Source organism: Xyrauchen texanus, chromosome 26 (assembly GCF_025860055.1).
Source record: "Xyrauchen texanus isolate HMW12.3.18 chromosome 26, RBS_HiC_50CHRs, whole genome shotgun sequence".
NCBI lineage: Eukaryota > Metazoa > Chordata > Actinopteri > Cypriniformes > Catostomidae > Xyrauchen > Xyrauchen texanus.
In genome coordinates, this window is record NC_068301.1 from 9,014,515 (window position 1) to 9,036,712 (window position 22,198).

The 22,198-nt window shown below is 36.5% G+C and overlaps 2 protein-coding genes across 3 annotated transcripts in view; one reads left to right on the forward strand and one right to left on the reverse strand.

Annotated features, from left to right (window-relative positions):
* The window catches only part of LOC127619518 (chromosomal protein D1-like), a 37,305-nt gene extending 34,330 nt beyond the window's left edge, over positions 1-2,975 (forward strand). For both annotated transcript variants that reach the window (XM_052092357.1, XM_052092358.1), the window contains one exon: positions 261-2,975. In XM_052092357.1, coding sequence (XP_051948317.1) covers positions 334-1,545 — 1,212 coding nt within the window. In that variant the 5' untranslated portion in view covers positions 261-333 and the 3' untranslated portion in view covers positions 1,546-2,975. The remainder of the gene's footprint in view (positions 1-260) is intronic.
* A 388-nt stretch (positions 2,976-3,363) lies between these two features.
* On the reverse strand, positions 3,364-18,021 carry LOC127619529 (vesicle-associated membrane protein 2-like). The gene is made up of 6 exons (XM_052092372.1): positions 17,694-18,021; positions 17,425-17,440; positions 16,627-16,750; positions 15,279-15,437; positions 10,153-10,204; positions 3,364-6,567 (listed from the first exon to the last, which is right to left on the reverse strand). Coding segments are annotated over exons 2-6 (354 nt in total). The 5' UTR covers positions 17,427-17,440; positions 17,694-18,021; the 3' UTR covers positions 3,364-6,550.
* Positions 18,022-22,198: the final 4,177 nt, after the last annotated feature.

Consider the following 22,198-nt stretch of genomic DNA (forward strand, 5'->3'; position numbering starts at 1 on the left):
TATTTGAAAATATTGTATTGTCTATGATAACCCTTCTTAATTTTCTCCCCCATGAAAATACAAGATATGCAAACAGCTTTGGTTTGATTTAGTGTCCATGTTAATAGAGGTAATAAAAAGTCACAAAAATAATAGGACTGAATTAAATAGGCCTATATTGTTTTATGGGCATCTTTTATGTGTTGTGATTTTGTATCAAGGCATCATAGTGTTTGTGCTTGTCATAATGTGACTTGGAACTTTCATCCCTTTGTTTGCAGAATTTTAGCATCAAACAGACAAGAAAGATTGGTATTGATAAGCCTGAAGTTGTGAGCTTAAAGCAACAACGTGATGGAGGTTGAGAATACAGATGGATCTGAAAACATTGTGCCCAACGGCAGTACCCATCCACCCAAACGTGGCAGAGGCAGACCACGAGGGTCACTCAATAAAAAATTCTCATCTGAGAAAGTGGCAACACACAATTCCAGGCCATCCAAAAAGGTGGAATTCTTTTCTCCTGAAATAATCATAAGGTCAAATGTGAAGAAACGTGGTCGACCAAAAAAGTTAAAAATGCGGGGCAGGCCAAGAAAGATCCCACTTACACCCGAGGAAGTATCGGAGAGAATTGATAGGTTGAGTAAACAACGGAAGCGAAAACTTTGGAAGCCCCTCGGAAGGCCACGCATACATCCTGTTAAAGAGGGTCCCAAAAGGGCAAGAGGAAGACCTCGCAAAAATGAAACCATGCCAGAATTGTCAGGGCAAAACGATACACACCCACCAAGTGTCGAAATTAGCCTTGATGCTACTGATGGCCCCCCTTCAAAGAGAGGGAGGCCATTGGGCTCATTAAAGAAGAAAAAGAGGGGTCGGCCTTCATGTTCCACCAACACTTCAACCACCAAGGTCTCAGCTGGGACCCCAAGAAAGAGGGGCCGTCCTCCAGGCTCTGGAAACAAAGTGAAGATTATAAAACAAGTTGACGGAACTCCTAAAAAGAGGGGGCGACCCCCAGGCTCCAGTAACAAAGCGAAGATCATGAAACGTGTCGATGGAACTCCTAAAAAGAGGGGGCGACCCCCAGGTTCTGGAATAAAGGTGACCGCAAAGTGGGTCGGAGAAGGTCCTCGAAAGAGAGGTCGCCCACCAGGTTCTGCTAAAATCAAAGTTTGTGTACCGGATTCGGTAGATTGTGATGTAGGTAGCTACACTGCCACCAATGCCAGTGGTCAGAGTCGTAAGAGAGGCCGTCCAAGAAAAGACAAGCTGGCTTCAGTGCTTGAAAAACTTCCCCCTGGTCACACAGAGGAAGACAAGATGGAGAATGATGAGCCCTCTCCCAAACGATCCCGTAACTCGGATTCCACATCACAAACTCCAAATGAGACCACAGCAGAGGATAATGGGGCAAGTGAGAACAATAAAGACCCAGAGGATGAAGAGGAAGAAGAGGATGACAACAGTGATTCTCCAAAAGTGAACAACATAAGTGAGAAAGAGATTGAAGAGGCAGCCTCTTCTAAGGTGCTGTCTGGTAAATCAAAAAAAAAGAAATAAAAAGACAAAGGGCGTCATTGAAATTTGGTTAGGTATATTTTTGGATGGGTTTTAATAGGATACGCCAATAATTGTCTTTTATGACAGACTGTGCCAAGTGAATTTTATTCTTCTCACTTTAAAGCCCCCTTATTAAAAGAGCAGTTCACCCACAAATGAAAATTCTGTCATGAGGGGGTACTCACCCTCATGTTGTTCAAAACCTGTATGACGTACTTTCTTGCATGGAATACAAAAGGTAATGTTGGGAAGAATGAAAGTTGCAAAGGTATGGGGCAACATGAGCGTGCGTAAATGACAACATTTTCATTTTTGGGTGAGCTATGCCTAATGATTTGCACCAAGCACAATGATTGGCTTGAACGTTTTCTTTTCTTCCCCTTTTTGCACGGGAAAAGTATTTTGTCTGCATAATAAATTATAGCATGCAAAATAGAACTGCTAGGTAGCCAGTTAACATCATGGTTATCATTTGTTAACAATGACTTGTGCCAACAATTTCAAAGCAACTACCAAACGAGACTGTTTCAACTGGAGTATATTCAAAAGTTTTAAATGTTTCAAAAATTTTGGAGGCTGATTTCAATATCAGTTTGTCCAAATTGGACTGGCAGAGATTTTAGTTGACATCGTAGTTGCTGGGAGGGAGGTGGGTTGGGGGTTTAAGTGCATCTTTGAGGTAGTTTTAATTATTTAAAAAAAAAAACTTTTATCATTGTCAATTTATTCATACTCTGTAAAATTACTAAATGAAGTCAGTCCTGGTGTTCAGTGTTTTAATAGTGAAACAGTCCTATTTTATGCTTTGCATCATTAAATCTTTGTCTGATAGATTGGTCATTGATGTTCATTTAGCAGGTCTTCATTTGACTGAAATATTGTGATTGCTTCGTTTTTCCGACATAGTATTGTTTGTGAATACACTCAAATTCTGCTTTGACTATAGTCTCGTTTTTGTTCTTTTTTTTTTTTTAAATTTCATAACAGTTATGAAACCGTCATAATTGCTTTTTGTATACATTTCCTGTTGCTCTGTCTTTTGTACCTTTTTCATTGAGCAATTTTTTTGTTTATTCATTTTTGTCTATTCATTTGTTTAGGTTGTGTTAAAAAAAGAAAACAAATGTATAGACATGCTAAGAACAGTAGATCTTGTCGATATTTTTTTAATGTATTTTAGTTTTGAATCTGTATTTGCTAATAGATGCTGAGAACTGGCTGTGTTAGGTGAGATCTTGCATATAGAAATGTAAAAAAAAAACACTCTTACGGTTCAGCCATGATGTATTAATTTGCATTGAGTACACATGCTTTCTAAATTATGTTCCTAATCTGTGCTGTAGTACAAAACATTTCTCTATCGCTTTGTATAATTCATTTCACTTTGTGATTTGGATAAACAATGTTGATGATTAATAATCAAGTAAAACATACCATACTTACGAAGCCTCAATGTGTTTTTTACGAAGAACAATGTGTCACATTTATGTGATTTATTACAAACATCCTTAACACAAGATTTTTTTCAGCAGAAAAATTGCATTAGTAATTTAAAAAGGACTTCAGAGAATATTTCTTGATGTCTAATTTTTCTTACCCCAAATTGGCAAATTGTATTTTTTTATTCATTATTTTGTTGGATGTGTTTATCTCACAAAATATAGTAATGTCTATGCTTAAAATCAGTGGGATGAGAAAAATATTCTCATGCTGAATTTTTCTCAAGTAAATGTATCTTTGTTTTTAGGATGGTCCAGTAGTTTTACTAATTAAAAAAACAAACAAACATTAAAATACAGATTGGCACGTAACGAGTATCAGCATTAATACTTTATTAGAATCAGCACATGGTGGGCAAGCAGACATGCTTTAAATGAACCACAGAAGTTAGCAGCTTGGCTTCAAATGCTCAGGGACAGGATCTGTTATTTTATGCATCTCTGCAGCACATATTTACAAATGAATAGGTTGCATAAATCACTGTACTCTGGAATTTATTGGGGTAAATGACACTCACTGCCCTGCATTAGGTTTGCAATTTGAATGAATGCTTAATCTATGGGATCTGATACACATATTGATGATCTTGCATTAAATTCCATGTGGAATACATATCAATAGAACATTTTTTATATTAGGTGATGGACAATATGTCCTTAATACTCAAAAAATGCTAAAACTAACATTTCTCATCTGTCAAACTTATATTCACTAGAACAATGTTGGTTAAGGTGCCCATTTAATGTATATTTAACAAACACATGCAGAGGTTCATCCCTGAACGTTGTCTCCAGTGCTGATTAGGAATCTGCTCCCATAATAATCCTAAATATTTACAAATACATTTAGTCACATTTCCATTTGTCTTTCCAAAGACATTTCATGGTGCCGGTGAAGTCAGTAGGTGCAAGTCTTTAATACACTCAGGATAACTTAAAATTTTACCATTAATTATACCCATTTCCCCCTTCAAGTTCATTACGTTTTACATTGTGTATACAGCAACTGCAACACTATCACTTAAACATTAGTTCATTTATAAGCTAACTAATATAACAAAATATTTAATTTGTCATTGCATAAATCCACAACGTATAAAATTGTATTTTGTGTGACCACAACGTTACAATAAGCATCATGGAAAAACAGTGAGGACATTACAAATAAAGCAAAAAACAAATTTTAAAACAAAGTAGCCTTATTAACTCATTTAATTGTGGCTACTGCTTTAACATTTAAATGTATATTCATTTTTACACCATACATTGCAATCTTGATATTATATAACGGTTATATTTATGAATTTATTTCAATCCTAGTTTTCCCTCCATGATTCCACTGATCTTTTGGCTGACATTACAGGATTAGTTCACCCAAAAATGATAATTATCTTATTTATTTACCCTTATGCAGTCTCAAACTTGTATGACTTTTCCTCATATGGAATGCAAACAAAGATATTTTAATGGAGATATGATGACTGTTTGTCCATATGATGCAAGGAAATGGTGACCAAATTTTCAAGTTCCAAAAAGGACATAAAGGCATAATAAAGGTAATCCATGAGACTCTTAATCTAAAACTATCTAATCGACTTTGGGTTAGAACAGACCAAAATATAACTCCTTTTCCACTATAAACCTTGACATCAACATTCTCCTTGGCCATCATGATTTCAAGCTCGATTACACTTCCTAGTACCATCTAGTGTTCTCCACAAGCTTCGAGGAAGTGTAATCGAGCTTGAAATCATGATCGTGCCTAGAGACTGCAATGGTAAGATACAGTGAAAAAGGAGTTACATTTTGCTCTGTTCTCACTCAAAGCAGATCGGATTTCTTCAGAAGACATGGATTAAACTACTGAAGTCTTATGGATTACATTTGTTCTGCCTTTATGACGTTTTTGGAGCTTTAACATTTTTTGTATATACAACAGACATATCTCCATTAAAGTATCAGCAGAAGGAAGTCATATGAGTTTGAGACGACAAAAGTGTGAGTAAATGATGAGAGAATTATCAATTTTGGGTGAACTATCCATTTAACAATGCATCAAAGAACGAGAGTGCCAATCTATGATCAGATATTCCCCTCCTCTATGTCGACTGCAGCCTCTAAGTACAAAAACATCATCAAATCTTCTCCCTAAACATCTGGATTTTTTAAAACATGCTTTAAACCCTGAAACTAAATGAATGGTACAAGTCTCCCATCCATGTAATGTTTTTCATCATGATATGGAAGGAAATGACTGATGCTAGATTTGCACTGTCACTCGAAGGTATTTAATACTTATGGTGACTGGCAGGGCTGGACTGGGAAGAGAAATCGGCCCGGGATTTTAAATGGCAACTGGCCCAACTGTTGAACTGTTGGTTGGGGGTCCATTCTTCATAACGCGGCAGCTCATCACGGCCCATTCGGCACGTTTCGTGACCGAGCCACCGGCCCACTCGGTTCTCCCAATGGCCATTCCACCCCTGATCGGCCCAAAAGGGCATAGGCTCACTGGGAAAATGCCCGGTATGCCAGATTACCAGTTCCAACCCTGGTGACTGGTCTCTACCGCTGTCTAAAATAATGTAGTTTTTTCAGGTTCATAGGAACGTATATGGGAAAGGTCTAGAAACTAAGCTCATCTTTGAACGCAACAAGAGAAAGAAAATATTACTCTTTCTTGAATGTCTATTATTGCAGTTGAAATTTGTTAACCCTAGACACTGTAACAATAGAACCACAATGCTCATTTACGAGTAATGTGGTATGCTTTGGCATCTGTGCATAAATGCGTTACTTGACCAATATCTAAACATAAACTTTAAAGGATAGTATACCTAAAAATGTCATAATTTACTCACCCTTATGTTGTTCCAAACTCATATGACTTTTGTCTCTTCAACACAAAAGATGTTAGCTAGAACGTTAGCCTCATTCATCATTCACTTTCATTTTATGGAAAAATGATGCAGTGAAAGTGAATGATTACTGCGGCTGTCAGTCCCTAACATTCAGCCTTTTGTGTTCCATGAAATTAAGAAAGTAAAACAAGATTGGAACCACACGAGAGTGAACAATGATGACAGAATTGATGTAGCTTTTTTGTTTTTTTTGGAGAAATATCCTGTTAATATTCTTTGTGTTTCATTTTTTTCTCTTTAGTTAATCATGGGTTAATTTGGACTAAAAACATTACAAATCTATATTTTTGCATCACTCATTTTAGGCCCAAAAAAGACTAAGACATTCTCAAATCTAACATCATAGATATTCCAAACTGAAGGATTTTGAGAAAGCTCGGGCACTGTTGCAAAAGCACTCAAGAGAGGTACAAAGAAATGCAGTGACAGACAAAGGGAGGGAGAGGCATTGCGTCAATGACTGCACACACACACACACTGAGGATTAAATGAAAGGCATTGGTGGGGAGAAAAGAGGGGTGGAGTTCACACAAAGCTTGGGCTCTGCTGCCAGAGTCTCCTGTCCTTGTGTGTCCCCAGAGAGGCTCAATAGTAGAAGTACACTGTTGAAAAAGACGACAAGAAAGCAAGCAGAAATGATTGATTAAAATTATTGGTTAGCCTTACGTGTTTCAGGAAATAAGCACAAATCAACCAGATCTCAGCTTATATATTTGATCAGGACCTCAGTCAGGGTATGCAATATTACATTTAATGAGCAAGAAAATGAGGCAGCGGTGTAAAGACCAGACCCTCTAAGACCAAGACCAAGATTAGACCCCTCGAGACCCAGATCCAGAACAAAACTAGACCCTTCAAGACCCCAGATCCATACCAAGTCCTATCCCCAAGACCCAGACCTGTCGGTCCAAGAACCAGGCAGTAAATTTGATTAAAGGTGCTGAATTTATATATCCACCACAGCAGAGGTCTGCATGGCATTGGTCTGATTTTCACTGCATGTGCACCTATTCCTTTTATTCCCCCAGCACCTCGTCCCCAATGTGTCACAAAGCTGTTTATTATTCTACAGTAATAAAAGTAAGATAAAGTCTAATATTTGGCTCTTTCTTGCAGGCATCATTTATAAAGTAATGCTAATAGATTGTTAATGAAATAATACAATTTCAGTATATTCAATAGGATCTTAATGTATTCTTAGTGAATAGATTTGTTTGTGGCTGCTTCACATGTTAACATTTAATGCCAAATTAATCTTTGCAAGTCAAAGTTAAAATGAGCTATGGAAATTTAACTGAAAACCTTAGTTGGAAAATTAACTATTAAAACAACTATGCATCAACAGAATGTTCTTCACTGACATAAAAATGACATTGGGATGTGTAGCTACATAAATAAAACGGCATGCAATAAATGTATATAGATCAATATTATTAATAGTGATTACAATATCAAGGGAAATAATCTTCAATTATGATTTTAGTCATAATCGTGCAGCCCTACTCCCGCCAGCAACTCATAAGTATACCGACCGCTCCTGCAACGTAACTTATTGGGTTCTGCGGCTACCGTGAGTAAAGTCATGGCCTCTACATGGCAGTTATAACCATAAATAACCAATGATTGCTTTGTGTTGTTAGACCATAGTTCTTACACTTACAATTACTTCACAGTAATGACATTACTGATGCCATGCTAACTAGTGATTTAAATAATTATCACATTTAGTGCACTGGTGTTACACTGAGGTCTTGACTAAGACCATATGCCGAGACCCAGATCCAGACCAAGACTTTAAGTGTTGAGACCCTGACCAAGACACTGAGTAACAAGACCCAGATCCAGACCAAGACTTTAAGTGTTGAGACCCAGACCAAGACACTGAGTAACGAGACCCAGATCCAGACCAAGACTGCATTTATACGGTCTCAAGACACCTTGAGACCAAGAACACAAGATCAAGACCCCAAATCTGCTGTGAGGGACAGATGTACAATCCGTTCAATGGGTTGAACTTAACACACTTGTCTTAATTGTCTTAGGTCACCTAACATTTTTACAACCTACATTTCCAGATAATCTTTCTACTGGAATTTTTTGGAAACACATATTTGTAATGTTTTGTTGCTTGAATACTTATTAACAAGGTACAAAGCTGTAAAACCCATTAAATAGACTGTACTTCTATCCCTCACAGTCTTGTTTTCATTTGCATTAATTTAACCCTCCTATTGCGTTCAGAATCGGCATATACCTTTTGCATTCACGGGTCAGTTTTGACCCAGTGGAATTCAAGGTTATAAATCATTCTTAACCCCCTGGTTTTTCATCTAAAACTATATTGTATGTCATTAATAAGTTCTTAACTGTTCATACAAAGATTGATATTTTTGGCATGTTAACTGACAAATATAAAATGTATTACTTAATATGCCATTTTTTTCATACATCAATAATACTTCTTTAGTATGTTTTTAAGCTAAATCTATTCTATTTACTTGCATGAACTGCTGAATGTTGATTCACAGACTGGACTGACACACACACCTGTACAACATCCAACTTTTGCACATGTCCAGAGTTGCACTTTAATTCATTGTCACTTTATACCTGGCTGCTACCTCAATAACTGCTATGTGCATAGAACACTATTTCATAGTATGTTATGTTCACATTTGCCATTTTTAGAAAGTGTCATCTTTTTTTCACAACTAAGATTACAAATGTGTACTGGTCGGCACTGCTCTGTCTCTTACTGTGCCTATTGTCCTGTTCCTTTTAGTAATTATTGTACTGTCCCATACTTTTTGCACACGTTTGCATGTGCACTTTATGTAGAAATGTTATTTAGTCTGTGTAGTCTCATGTGGTTCTGTGTTTGTCCTATGTTGTTTTTATGTAGCACCATGGTCCTGGAGGAACATTGTCTCGTTTCGCTGTGTACTGTACTAACTGTATATGGTTGAACGACAATAAAAACCACTTTGACTTTGATGTGTGAGTATGTTGCAAGCTGGTTTGGCATCAGATGCTGCAGTGTAAAATGTGGACAATTTCCTCTTACTTTAGACTAATGTGTGCATGTACAAAATCTTGCAACAACCCTTTAAAGCTGTTGTGCCTTTTATTTAGTTAATTTGTTATGCTTGTTACATATGTCATGTCAGGTTTGTACAGGAATGTGTATATGTCTGTGTGTGACTGTATATGTGTGTGTGTAAATGTTTGTAAAAAAGATACAGTCCCAGTGAGAGACAAAAAAGTGGCTTAAAAAGAGACTTAATGTAAGTGAAGTGTTTATAAGAACAAATCTAAACAACTCGACACAATTGATGCCCAGGTCTAAAGCTGACCTGTGAAAAGATGTATTTTTTTTGTTAATGGCTATATCTCTAAAAAAATGTATAAAAAAATCTGAATAAAAAATATTATGTGTATATTGATAGCCTTGACAAAGTCACAAAGTTAGTTCCTGTACCAAAATTATTATCTACTTCTCCCAGGTAGGATAACAGTTTACCATCACTACAAGCACACAACTTAAATCAGATAATATATCTTGCGTTCTTTTTAAAAAAATCGACTGAACTTTTACAATGAAATATGCTTCAAACATTTTCAAACAGAAAATGTTTGTGTGTATATATACATACATCTATATGTGTGTGTGTGTGTGTGTGTGTGAGTGTGTGCGTGAGCATGTATTTATCACTTTGTGGGGACCAAATGTCCCCATAAGGATAGTAAAACCTGAAAGTTTTGACCTTGTGGGGACATTTTGTCGGTCCCCATGAGGAAAACAGCTTATAAATCATCCTAAATTATGTTTTTTGAAAATGTAAAAATGCAGAACGTTTTCTGTGAGGGTTAGATTTAGGGGTAGGTTTAGGGCACAGAATATATAGTTTGTACAGTTTAAAAACCATTATGTCTAGTCTATGGGAAGTCCACATAAAACCTGGAAGCACAACGTGTGTGTGTGTGTGTGTTTATATATGACTTCCTAACGATTAAATAAAGTGACAATGATTTGTGTTTATATCATAACGTCTAGGTTACGGATGTAACCTCCGTTCCCTGATGGAGGGAATGAGCTGTTGTGTCGGAGGAGACCCCTAGTGTCGCTTCTCCGACACAACGTGGAGAGAGCAACAGAAGGGGAACAACATTAGTAAGTGTCTACTCACTGAAAACAACGCCCACCATGATGACTCCAATAATGCCCATAATGATCATCATCTATAAAAGATAAAAAATAGAAAGAATTAACCACCATCCTATACAGGAAAATACAGTGTTACTTAATACAAAAATCTAATGAATACATTCAATTTGAGCCATAACATGCACATTTCACATAAAAATAACTAAAAATCTTGATGGATGTTTGTTATAAAATGTAAATGCTTTAACCTTACAAAATAAGCTAAAATGTGTTTTTAGTGCAGCTCTGTTTCAAGCTAATGTAGCTATGTCACAAAAGCTTGGAAATTAAAATAATAAATATATCAGAACAATGGAATTTGATTAAATACATTAATGAGAGAAAACAAACTTTATACAGTGTACATACGTTTTTTTATATGATTTCATTTAAACCTATTATAATTGGAATATTATAATTACTATTATAAAATTTTCTTAGATAAAAACACAAACATTTCCTTAATTGATGATGGTTTCCTTAATAGGTGTTGCAATAAGATTCTTCATTCTTATTCTTTAACTTCTCTAGCTGCTTGTTTCTGCACTTCAATATGGCAATTGAGAACAGTAATTGAGTCATTAAATATATACACATCCTGGATTGATAGCTCAATTTGTTTCATTTCAACGTAAAAAACAAACAAAATGATAAACAATCTGGTTTGGAGAGGCGGGACAAAATGAGTGAGATTAAAAGTGGGACATTTCTCTAAAGGGATCTGTCAAAGGATACAAAATATGAAAAAAGAGAATGTCTCTGAGCACATGTGGCAGAGAGTTAGAGGTTAAAGGGAATGATTAGAGAGAGTTACATCACACGTCATATATGGGTTTTAATCCAGCAATGCTGTAATCCAGATTGGGACTAGAAGCCCCCTCCCCCACATCCGCACTGTGATTTGATTGGACAGGCATCTTTTCAGCCATCTGGGGCAGGAGGTGGGGGGTTGGTGGAAAGGAGTAATACATTTTAGCTGTCCGGGGGGTGGATTGACAGATAGCTGGATGGAGAGATAAAAATGTAATATGTAAATTGATGTTGTCATGGGTGTCTGAAAGACCAATGTAAGCTTGTACAAGATGTCCACAACACATCGGAAGCATCTCTCTATTTAGAACAAGTCATATTTTAATGAGTAAAAATACATTACATTAAAATAAAGAATGTTCAATAATGAATCACAAGAAGTGCACTTATATCCAAATCCATGGTTCAAAAAGTTTTTTTTCTATAAATAATTAAATAAAAAATAAAGTAATATGGTTACTAAAAAAATGTATGGCAGCAAAGGCCTCTTCTGTTATTCTTTTGATTGCTTGGGGAGTAGCTGGACTCGCTCTGCTGCCGCAGTACCAAAGCTTGCGTCAGAACAGCAACTTGCCTAATATATCTTAAATGCTCATGAATACAGTGAATTATGGGCAGTGCTGCATTAAGGTTATAGCCAAATAAGAATGCTCCTTCATTTAGTGGTGAGTCAGCTTTGGCTCACGAGCCATCTTTAGTCACAAACAACTTTGTTCAACCGTAGCAATGCAGAAAAAAGAAATCAGATACTACTTCAGAGCACTGGCAGTTTATTATTTTAACAGATTGTCCAAGCCAATAAAGTAAACTAAGTCTAATAATTCAAATAATTTCTAAATCTAATAACTCATTCAAAATCTTGAATTTTAATGCAGGAAATAAGCTAAAACCTCTACAATTTCAGGCTTCTGACGGCATTATCTGTGTTTGGCAGACGCTTTAAAGAAATATTCTAGATTCAATACAAGTTGAGCGCAATCGACAGCATTTGTGGCATAATGTTGATTACCACAAAAAACAAAAAAAAGAATTTGACTTCCCCTCCTTTTGTTTACAAATTGAGTTTACATTGAGGCATAGGGGCCAATTTTTAGAGGATTTTAAGACAGGAATGTGATGGCAATAATTATATATATATATATATATATAAACTTACATGGAATCTTCTGTTAAAGCTTGTGAATTATTTGAATTGTAAAGTTGTTTAAATTGCTGTTTTTATGCTCGTTTTAGGGTTTACTGTGTTAGGTCATCATGGCAACGAAGTAATAAAATTGGATAAGACTTTAAACATAAAAGGTTAGTAAGAGATTTTATTACACTACAATCATGTTAACATTTTGTGTACGACTTGTGTCTATACGTTTGAAACAGTGATTATTTTAACGTTTACGGATCGGCCCCATTCATTTCCACTGTAAGAAAACGGAGATAGTTAAAAATTGGGTAATCAACATTGTATTATACCCGGAATATTCCTTTAAGCGACATACCGTGCATTTACACTCTATATTTTATGTGTAATGCTTTACAATAATGTTGTCTATGTAAATATAAGTTCTTGCAGTTGTTAAATTACAATTACTGCATGAACCAAAAATAAACAATACCATTACAGCATATATAAGTCATGGTTAAGGTTCATTAACCCTTGTGCATCCTTGTGGACATTTTTGGCTTTTTCAGTTTTGTTTTTTTGATAACTTTGTCTGTGTTAATGCTAACTGCATAAAATTTTCCACAGGTGTGAATTTTTATTGGAATTTTAATATTTCACCCTATTTTCTTTAAAAAAATATTTTTTGCACTAGTTACACAAAATACTCCCTCTTAGCGTCGTTTTGGACAAAAATGGCACATTGAAACCCATTAAAACTGCGATTTTTAATCCCAGTGCCATTTAACTATAAAATTATGCAATCTTGTTTAACATGCTTTCATTATGTTGGCAAGGCTTCAAAATTTACATTTTAAATATTTTTTACCAGATCGTGCCATTTTTTCAGGTTTGGCATATCATCGCTTTTGTTGTTGTTTTCTGCTGTTTTTGGCTTATGCATATTATAGAGCCAATTAGATTCATTATGAATATATAATTGTGTGAGTGTGTTGGTACGGATTTCAGAGTGTGGTTTGTATGTGTCTGAGGCTCTAATAATAAAAATAAAAAAAATTCTGTTTAGCATTTATTAAATTGAAAATAATTATAATTATTATATTTTTTATAAAAAACAACAGTGGCATTATGTAAACAAACCGGCGTTTAAAGTGTTAAAATTCTGAAAATAAATGAATGTTTGGTAATTATGATTAGAACTGATGCTGGTTAAAATATAAGTCAGTGAAAGTAGAAAAAAATATTATTCTATAATATTTTTATGACAGTTTTTTGACATGGCCATTTTTGTCCATTATGGACCTGAGTGGTAGCTTTTTTTAAATCTGATACTGCATAAAAAATATGAAAGCATCAAAATGAATGTTGTTGTTAATCATTGACATATCCGAGGCTCTAATAATCAAAGAAAAAAATTCTGCTTAGCATCTATTAAATTGAAAATAATTACTATTTTTCATTTTTTCCTAAAAAAACAACAGTAGCATTATGTAAACAAACCAGCGTTTAAAGGGTTAAAATTCTAAAAATGAATGAATGTTTGGTCATTATGATTAGAGCTGATGCTGGTTAAAAAAATGATGTCAGTGAAAGTGGAAAAAAATATAAATCTATAATATTTTTATGACAGTTTTTGGACATGGACATTTTTGTCCATAATGAACCTATGTGTAACTTTTTTTAATTGATGCACAAGGGTTAAAACATTTTTATACTAAAAGTTGCATAAGTTAACATTAGCTAAAGCAGTTTGAACTAACATGTACTAACAATGAACAATAGTATATTTATAAATATACAAAATTAACCAAGATTAATAAAGACTGTAAAAAAATTAATTGTTAATTTTTAGTTTATGATAACAAATGCACAAACAAATGTTAATGAATAGAACCTTATAAAGGGTTAACATTTTATAAGCAGTATTGGGTAAGTTCCTTAAAAATATAGCAATCCATTAATAATCCAGAATTACTAATCATTTCTCTAAAATTGTAATCAGATAACTTTACTAATTACTTAATTGAAAAGTAATCACATTACAAATTACTTTACATTTAAGTTACTAAAACACATTTCTGCACATCATATTCAAAATATTGTTTATATTTCTTCCTTGTTCATCGTTACACACAAGTCATACACTCAGCAAATTTCTCCTTCACAATGACTCATTACGGGCCATAATTCGTGTATTATACATATATAATATATAAGAAATAAGCATAACCCTAAAATGTACTTATAACTAATTAAATGAATTAAAAGTCAGTAACTGAAATCGAATTACAAGAATGTAAATATCTAACGCATTACACTACTTTTTAAAAGTAAAAACTAACTCGATTACAGTAACTATTTACTTTGTAATTGGATTACAACCAACACTGTTTATTAGTATGTGTGTTCACTGGGAATCCAAACCATCCTCTACCAGTTGAGTTTCAGGGACCAGTAACTTATTTCTAACTACTGTTACAATTCTAATGTTGAAAAATAAATATGTAACTTAATGGTATATGAGCAGGGCTGGACTGGTAATCTGGCATACCGGGCATTTTCCCGGTGGGCTGATGCAGTTTTGGGCCGAACCGAGCGGGCTGGTGGTTTCGGCCGTGAAACGTGCCAAATGGGCCGCGATAAGCAACAGTGAGCTGCTGCTTTATGCAGAACGGACCACAAAACGGCGCCACAATATCCAGAAAACAAAAGCAAACGTGCCGAATGGGCCGTGATGAGCCGCCGCGTTATGAAGAATGGATCCCCAACCAACAGTTCAACAGTTGGGCCAGTTGCAATATAAAATCCCAGGCCGATTTCTCTTCCCAGTCCAGCCCTGTATATGAGCTATGGAAATTGGTACTTGAGGCCAAGGATTCCAGCTAATAATGAAGAGTATACAACAATGATCTCAAATGACCATGCTTTTGACAAAAAGGAAATGTCCCAGGATCAACATTGCAATGAACCAATCAGTAATTAGGGTTATGTTTAGGATTAGGTTTGGGGCTAGGGTTAGGGATATGCACCAAAAATAGTTATGGTTAGAATAAGGGGTAAGAATATGGTTGAGCCTTTAATGGGTTCATAGGAATGTTGTTCCAGTGCAGATTAAGGATGCTGATCAGGAACATGTCTTTGGAAAACATCTATAACCAGACGGTATATATCTCAGAGCGCACCTTAGCATTCTTCCACCAGTACTTGTTTTTCAGTTTGGCAGCACTGCTCTCGAACTGTGATGCTCCGGCCTGCAGCGCATCTGCCCGGTCATCGAGCTCTGAAAGCTTCTGATCTCTCTCTAGAACCTTGTCCACATTCACACGCATGATATCCACCACCTGAACACATTTACAGAAGATACAGTATACAGACACAGATTTAGCATAGATTTGAAAAATCAGCAATATGACATCATCACAATGCATCAAAGAGGCACGACTACTTGAAAGTCTACCTGAAATTCTCTTAGACTGAAAATGTTTACATGTCTCTATAGACGTTCAACATTAGATTAAGCAATATATAGGGCAGGAATAGGACTGTCGTAAATATCGGGCAAAAGAGTGGAGAATATTGAATATTGTACGACACTCTAGTGGATATCTCAAAATCTGGTAGATCTAAGCTCACCTTCCTCTAGTCATCTGTAAGTAGAGGTTTATTTAAAAATATATATAATAAAATTGATTATGTCATCTAACTGACTTCCCTATTGCTATGTACAATGGAGACTATTACTACTACACAACTTTCATATAAAACTTGTTAAAAGTGGTATATACAATATACTGATTTGGTAACTACAATGTTTACTTTGAATATACCAAATATCAGATGAAATGTATTGAAGTGCATTGTTTAGAAGCTTGGCCTTCCTTTTTACTTTGCAGTCTACAAAGTCTTCTTTGTACCATTTACTCACCCTCATGCCATCCAAGATGTGTACGACTTTCTTTCTTCGGCAGAAAACAAACAAAGATTTTTATAAGAATATTTCAGCTCTGTAGGTCCATGCAATGCAAGTGAATGACCAGACCTTTCAAGCTTCAAAAATCCCAGAAAGGCAGCAGAAAAGTAATCCATAAGACTCCAGTGGTTTAATATATGTCTTCTGAAGCTATAAGATAAGTGTGGTTGAGAAACAGATCAATATTTAAGTCCTTTTTTTTACCATAAATCTCCACTTTCACATTCTGAAAGTGAAAGTGGACATTTATTGTAAAAAACGATTGAAATATTGAGCTGTTTCGCACACAAAGTGATTGCATGATTTCAGAAGACACTGATTAAACAACTAGAGTCTTGTGGATTACTTTTATGCTGCCTTTATTTGATTTTTGAAGCTTGAAAGGTCTGGTCACCATTCACTTGCATTGTATTGACCTACAAAGCTGAAATATTCTTATAAAAAGATTTTGGAGGGAATTATCCCTTTATGTTTTTTTGGAACACAGAAAGGTCAAGATTTACTTGGTACAAATTGTTTTTCAGTAAAAACTTAAAAACAGAATTAACACTATTAGTTACCTCATCCACTTGGGCCTGTGTCTGTTGCAGACGACGGTTGCTGCTGAGGTTAGGAGGTGCGGCAGGTGCACCCCCCTCACCCTCAGGGCCCCCTGGGGCACCAGAACTTGCAGCGGCATCGGACCTGAAGGAATAGGGGACAAGTGTTGATTTGACCATGATGTATGAAAGCCTTTCAAATTTACTTTGCACCACAGAAACAAAGGCTCAATCAAATTTCTATGGACAGAGCAAAATAATGCATAGACTTTAATTTCTGAAGATAAGTATTCTGATCTATGTTGGTGGGTTGGGGGGGGGGGGTAATTAGGTCTGCTCATTCTAATGCAGTAGGCCATATCATAGCCAAAGCTCATTAAAAAGCTTGATATATGTTAAATGAGACATTATAAATAAATACAGGGGCGTAGACCCCCCCCACACACACACCCACCCACACCACCGATTTCAGTGCCTGCAGTATGAAGTTCTGTGGATGCAATTGCAACTTAATTCCGGTAGATGGGGCACAACTCTACCAATTTATGTTGTATCAGCGATAAAACTGAGATTTCGCGGTGCTATTAACGAACTTGAAAGCAAACTTAGAAATTAACTTACCTGTGGTAAATATAACAATGTAAACACAATTAATATTGTTTTAACAACCAAACTCCGCAAATAACAAGACATTACAGGATAAAAGGTCATTTAAAAACACCAACTTAAAAAAACTGACTAAACAGAAAATGCGCGAGGTTTTTGCTTCAAGTAGGCCAGCGAAATTGTTTCAAATATTGGGATACACAGTGTACTCACATTTCGTTGGCAGGTGCTTTTGAAGACAGATCGTCGTCACCGAGGATGCAGAGAGAGAGAGAGAGAGAGAGAGAGAGAGAGAGAGAGAGAGAGAGATATTACTAATCAAAAGCCAAACTTCCTATATTGTACAAAAACGTACACACAAAAGAAGAACACGGGTTCCTCGTAATAAAAACGACTTTAAATAAACGCAGTCTAATATCCCCTTGAGGATATTTGCATGAACTGATGCCTTCACCGCGTCATCACAAAAAGTGCTGCATTACCGAAAGAGCCTCACGCGACTAAAGCCTCGAGACACAAGTCCAAACCGCTGCTTTCCGTATGAGGAGCTTCTGTCAGTTTTTCACACTGGATGCGGATATATATCCTCCTGTGAAAATGGACGTGAAAATATGCGCAGTGAAATGACGGCTTAATTAAAATAACAGTCCTCAACTTTTTTTTAGGCTGTTGGAAATAGCTGTAAACCAAGAGACATCAGCATGACTTTACGCTTTTACCGAACAGGCGGATTCGAACGGACAGAATTTAGTGGGACTGAAAAAATTATAGTCCTCCAGTGTCCGCATGAAATTGTGTGCATGCCTGAGTGAGAAAGAGAAGGGGAGGGGAAGTGAGAGAGATCACGACCACTTTCAGTCAGTCTCTCTCTCTCGCGCGCGCGCGCGCGTGCACACCACTCCCACCCTCACGGTAACGTTAACGGGACAGCACTGCGGTGGTTGTGCACAATGTAGCTAGACTTCTTCCAACCCCCCTCACAGTTCTAGAATTTTAACTGTAGGAAATGCACAGTGAAATGGGTGTTTGCTGTAGACCACCATCATCTCAGAAGTGATTAAACCATTCGTCTGGTCTGTCTACTAAGCAACTTTCAAATGATTGCAGTGCCTATCTGTGTTTAATACTGTTTTATCCTAATCAGTGCAATGCAAAAACCCTCTCATCTGTGACATCACAAAAACCTCCTTATACACACAGATAATGCACAAGTCTTTAATGCATTATAAATAATTCTGCAGCATTTTGTAGAATTGAAGAACCCTACCCTTTTTATGCAGACATACAGGTTAGTATTAGTGTCATTTTTGGCTGCATATGCACTGGCATAAGCAGAAAATAGAACAGTGCAGCCAATAGCAAAGCTCAACAAAGTGCTACAGACAGTTTGGTCACTGTGATAACAGCATCACTGTAATGACTGCTGAGCTCACAGCACCAATCAATGAGAGAAATATTCGGCTCTGTGCCCAAAGGATGGCCAAAGAGCTGACCACTAATGGCAAAACTGTGTCTCAGACAGGCAGCCAATCATCAAAATTAATAACTTGGAAACAGCTTCTAGGACCATCAAGAAAACACTGTTTTTTTATTTTTCATTAGTTTATTTATATATTTTTGGCTAATTGCTAATGTTCCCATTTTAACTCTTAAATGCCCAAACACTCCCAATCACTCATACATATTCGGGTCTTAAGAAACCCGGCATTTATATCTATAAAACATGGATCTACAAAATGCCCAGATAGTGTAATATTTTAAAAACATTTTCAAGACAATTAGAAAACAATACAAATTTAAATATATTTTGATAGAGTTTTATGTTTTGTTTTGCATAATTAAAGAGACAATTCAACAAATCAGGACAAATCAAGAACAGGATTCATTAATTTCACACTGAAATTTCATGAGATGCAGCTGACAAACACATATTGAGATACACATAACACATGCGTAATGTATGTGTAACTTATGCTTCGCTTAAGTGTATCTTATGTGTATTTTCTTAGGCACTTGTTGAGTCTTAATAGATGTACATCATTTCAGTAGTACACCTAAATGGTGTAAAATCATATCATACATACATTTCATGTGTTGTACTTACTATAAGTTTACTTTGATGTTGTTTTTTATCAACAAATAGCAATGTCGAATGTAAATCAATTCAATCACTGAAACATCAGTGCCACCTTGAGTAACAAATAACATGCAAATGATGTATGTGTATAAGCATATAACATACTGATAATTCACCATTGTTGCACAGAAAGTCAACATGACATATTATTTGTTTGTATGAATACACTATGTAACAATTTTTGTTCATGGGTTGTAAGTGTTATTTCCTAATTGCTATGCCTCAAAAGTATACAAAATTGCTGATATTCCCCACAAACTTTGCTTTTAGGACCATCATGGGTAGTCCCAAGTTGACTGGATCATCTACTGACCTGTTAGCCCTGTAGGCAAACTGCAGGGGGTCCAGCAAGGGGCCTGTAATGTCCTATTGTGACCAGGACAGTAATATTTTGAAATGTACCTATTTCCAATGAGAAAACAGGCGAATGTGTCTTTTTGTTCACATAAAGTCAGTATCAAACATATGTATCCAAATTAACATGTGTTTACAAAGTAATACAAAAATGACTACAAATGATATAGAAGCGAGTAGTTTTTCGAGATTTACGACTATACTGTAAATCACTTTTACGAATCAGCCCCCAAATGTATTCACCCATCATGTTCTCATTATACTGTCCTTTGTAGTGTCGTTCAAAGTCCAGTATATCCTGATGGAAGCACTTGCATTGCTCCTTTGAGTACGCTCGCTCCCATGTTCTCCTTCAATTTATCAAGATGAGCATCAAGGATATGGACTTTGAGGGACATCCTACAGCCCATTGTGCCATAGTTCTTCACCAGAGTCTCAACCAGCTCCACAGAGTTTTCGGCCTTGTGATTGCCCAGGAAGCCCCGAACCACTGCGAAAAATCTGTTCCAAGCCAATTTCTCCTTACTTGTGAGCTTCTTGGAGAATTCATTGCACTCCAGGATCTTCTTTATCTGTGGTCCGACGAAGACACCGGCTTTGACCTTTGCCTCAGACAGCTTAGGGAAGAAGTCTTGAAGGTACTTGAAGGGTGACAAGTCCTTATCTAGAGCTCTGACAAATAGTTTCATAAGGCCCAATTTGATGTGTAGTGGTGGCATCAGGACCTTCCGGAGGTCCAACAGTAGCTCCCACTTGACGTTGTTCCTCCCCACAGAGAACTCGGTCCGCTGTGGCCAGTTCCGCCTGTGGTAGTGCACCTTGGTGGCCCTGCTGTCCCAAAGGCATCCCCCAAAAAACATTTTAAAATTAAAAACTGTTACAATTTAAAAAATTAACACATTTTATAACATGAAATTCTGAGCAACAATTTTCCATCTTACCTTCCAGAGTTTTTTTGCAGTGCTCGCAGGTGAAAGGAGGTGCCCAGGGTTTGTTTTGATCCCCCAAAAGGCATGCCGAAATAAGCCTTGTAGGCCTCACACATCTTAGCAGATGCCATCTCAGAAAAATGCAGATATGTATCCACTTAGGCAGCTGGAACTAAACTGAACTGGTGGGCTTAAGGCCCCTGTATTTATAATACTATTTATATTAATGGAAAGTTCTAGAAAGTTCTAGAAGTTACTCCAAGTTTACTCACGCAGCACTGAATCTATCTGGAATGTTCTGGAAAATAGGTCAATTTCAAAATATCACTGTCCTGTTCACAAAAGCAAAGTTTGTGGGGAATAATAGTCATTTTCTATACTGTACTTTTGAGGCATAAGCAAATAGGAAATAACACTTATTTCCCAGGAACCCCCCCAAAAAAATGTTTGAGGTACAGGGGGTGGAATGAGGTCCCGGGTCTCTAAACGAGGTATGAGTTTAAGGTTTAATGAGGATGTATATAGAGTGAAGAATGCAGGAATGTTGCATTCATATACAGTGCCTTGCAAAAGTATTCAGACCCCTGACCAATTCTCTCATATTATCGAATTACAAATGTACACTGAAATTTCTGATTGATATTTTATTTTAAAACACTGAAACTCAAAATCAATTATTGTAAAGTGACATTGCTTTTTTGTTGGGAAATATTTTCATGAAAAGGACACTCTAGGACATTGTCATGCTGAATGGTGATTTTCCTCCAAAGCTTCAGTTTTTAGAAGACTGAAGCAGCTTCTCTTGCAGTATTTCCCTATATTTTGCTCCACCCATTCTTCCTTCAATTCTAACAAGCATGACGCTGCCACCACCATACTTCACTGTAGGGATGGTGTGTCTCGAGGCATAGGAAGTGTTAGGTTTGCGCCACACATAGCACTTTGAGTTTTGGCCAAAAAGTTCTATTTGGTCTCATCGGACCACAAAACCTTCTCCCACATCACAGCTGAGTCACTCACATCCTTTCAGATGGTACTTAACGGCTTCTTTCTTGCCTCCCTCCCATACAGGGCAGCTTTATGTAGTGCTCTTGATATGGTTGACTGGTGCACCATTACTCCACTCCAAGCCACTGAACTCTGTTGCTCCTTCAAAGTGATTGTTAGCCTCTCTGTGCTCTGTGGCTTCTCTCACAAGTTTCCTTTTTGTTAGAACACTGAGTTTTGAGGGACGGCCTTTTCTTGGCAGTGCCTGGGTGGTGTGGTGCAGCTTCCAATTCCTGATTATTGATACAACTGTGCTCACTAGGATATCCAAACATTTGGATATTATTTTGTACCCTTTCCCTAATCTATGCATTATTATTACTTTATCTCTAACTTCTGTGGAATGCTCTTTGGTCTTCATTTTCCTTCAGATTCTCAGCCTGAACAATGATCCTTCAACAATGGGTTTTTTATCCAGAAAATATGAATGCAACTTTAATGATTCACAAGTGGATGCCAATGGTAAAGTAATTGTGTCCTTGTTAGGGCAATTTCTTTCATCTGTGTAACCTGGCAGCTT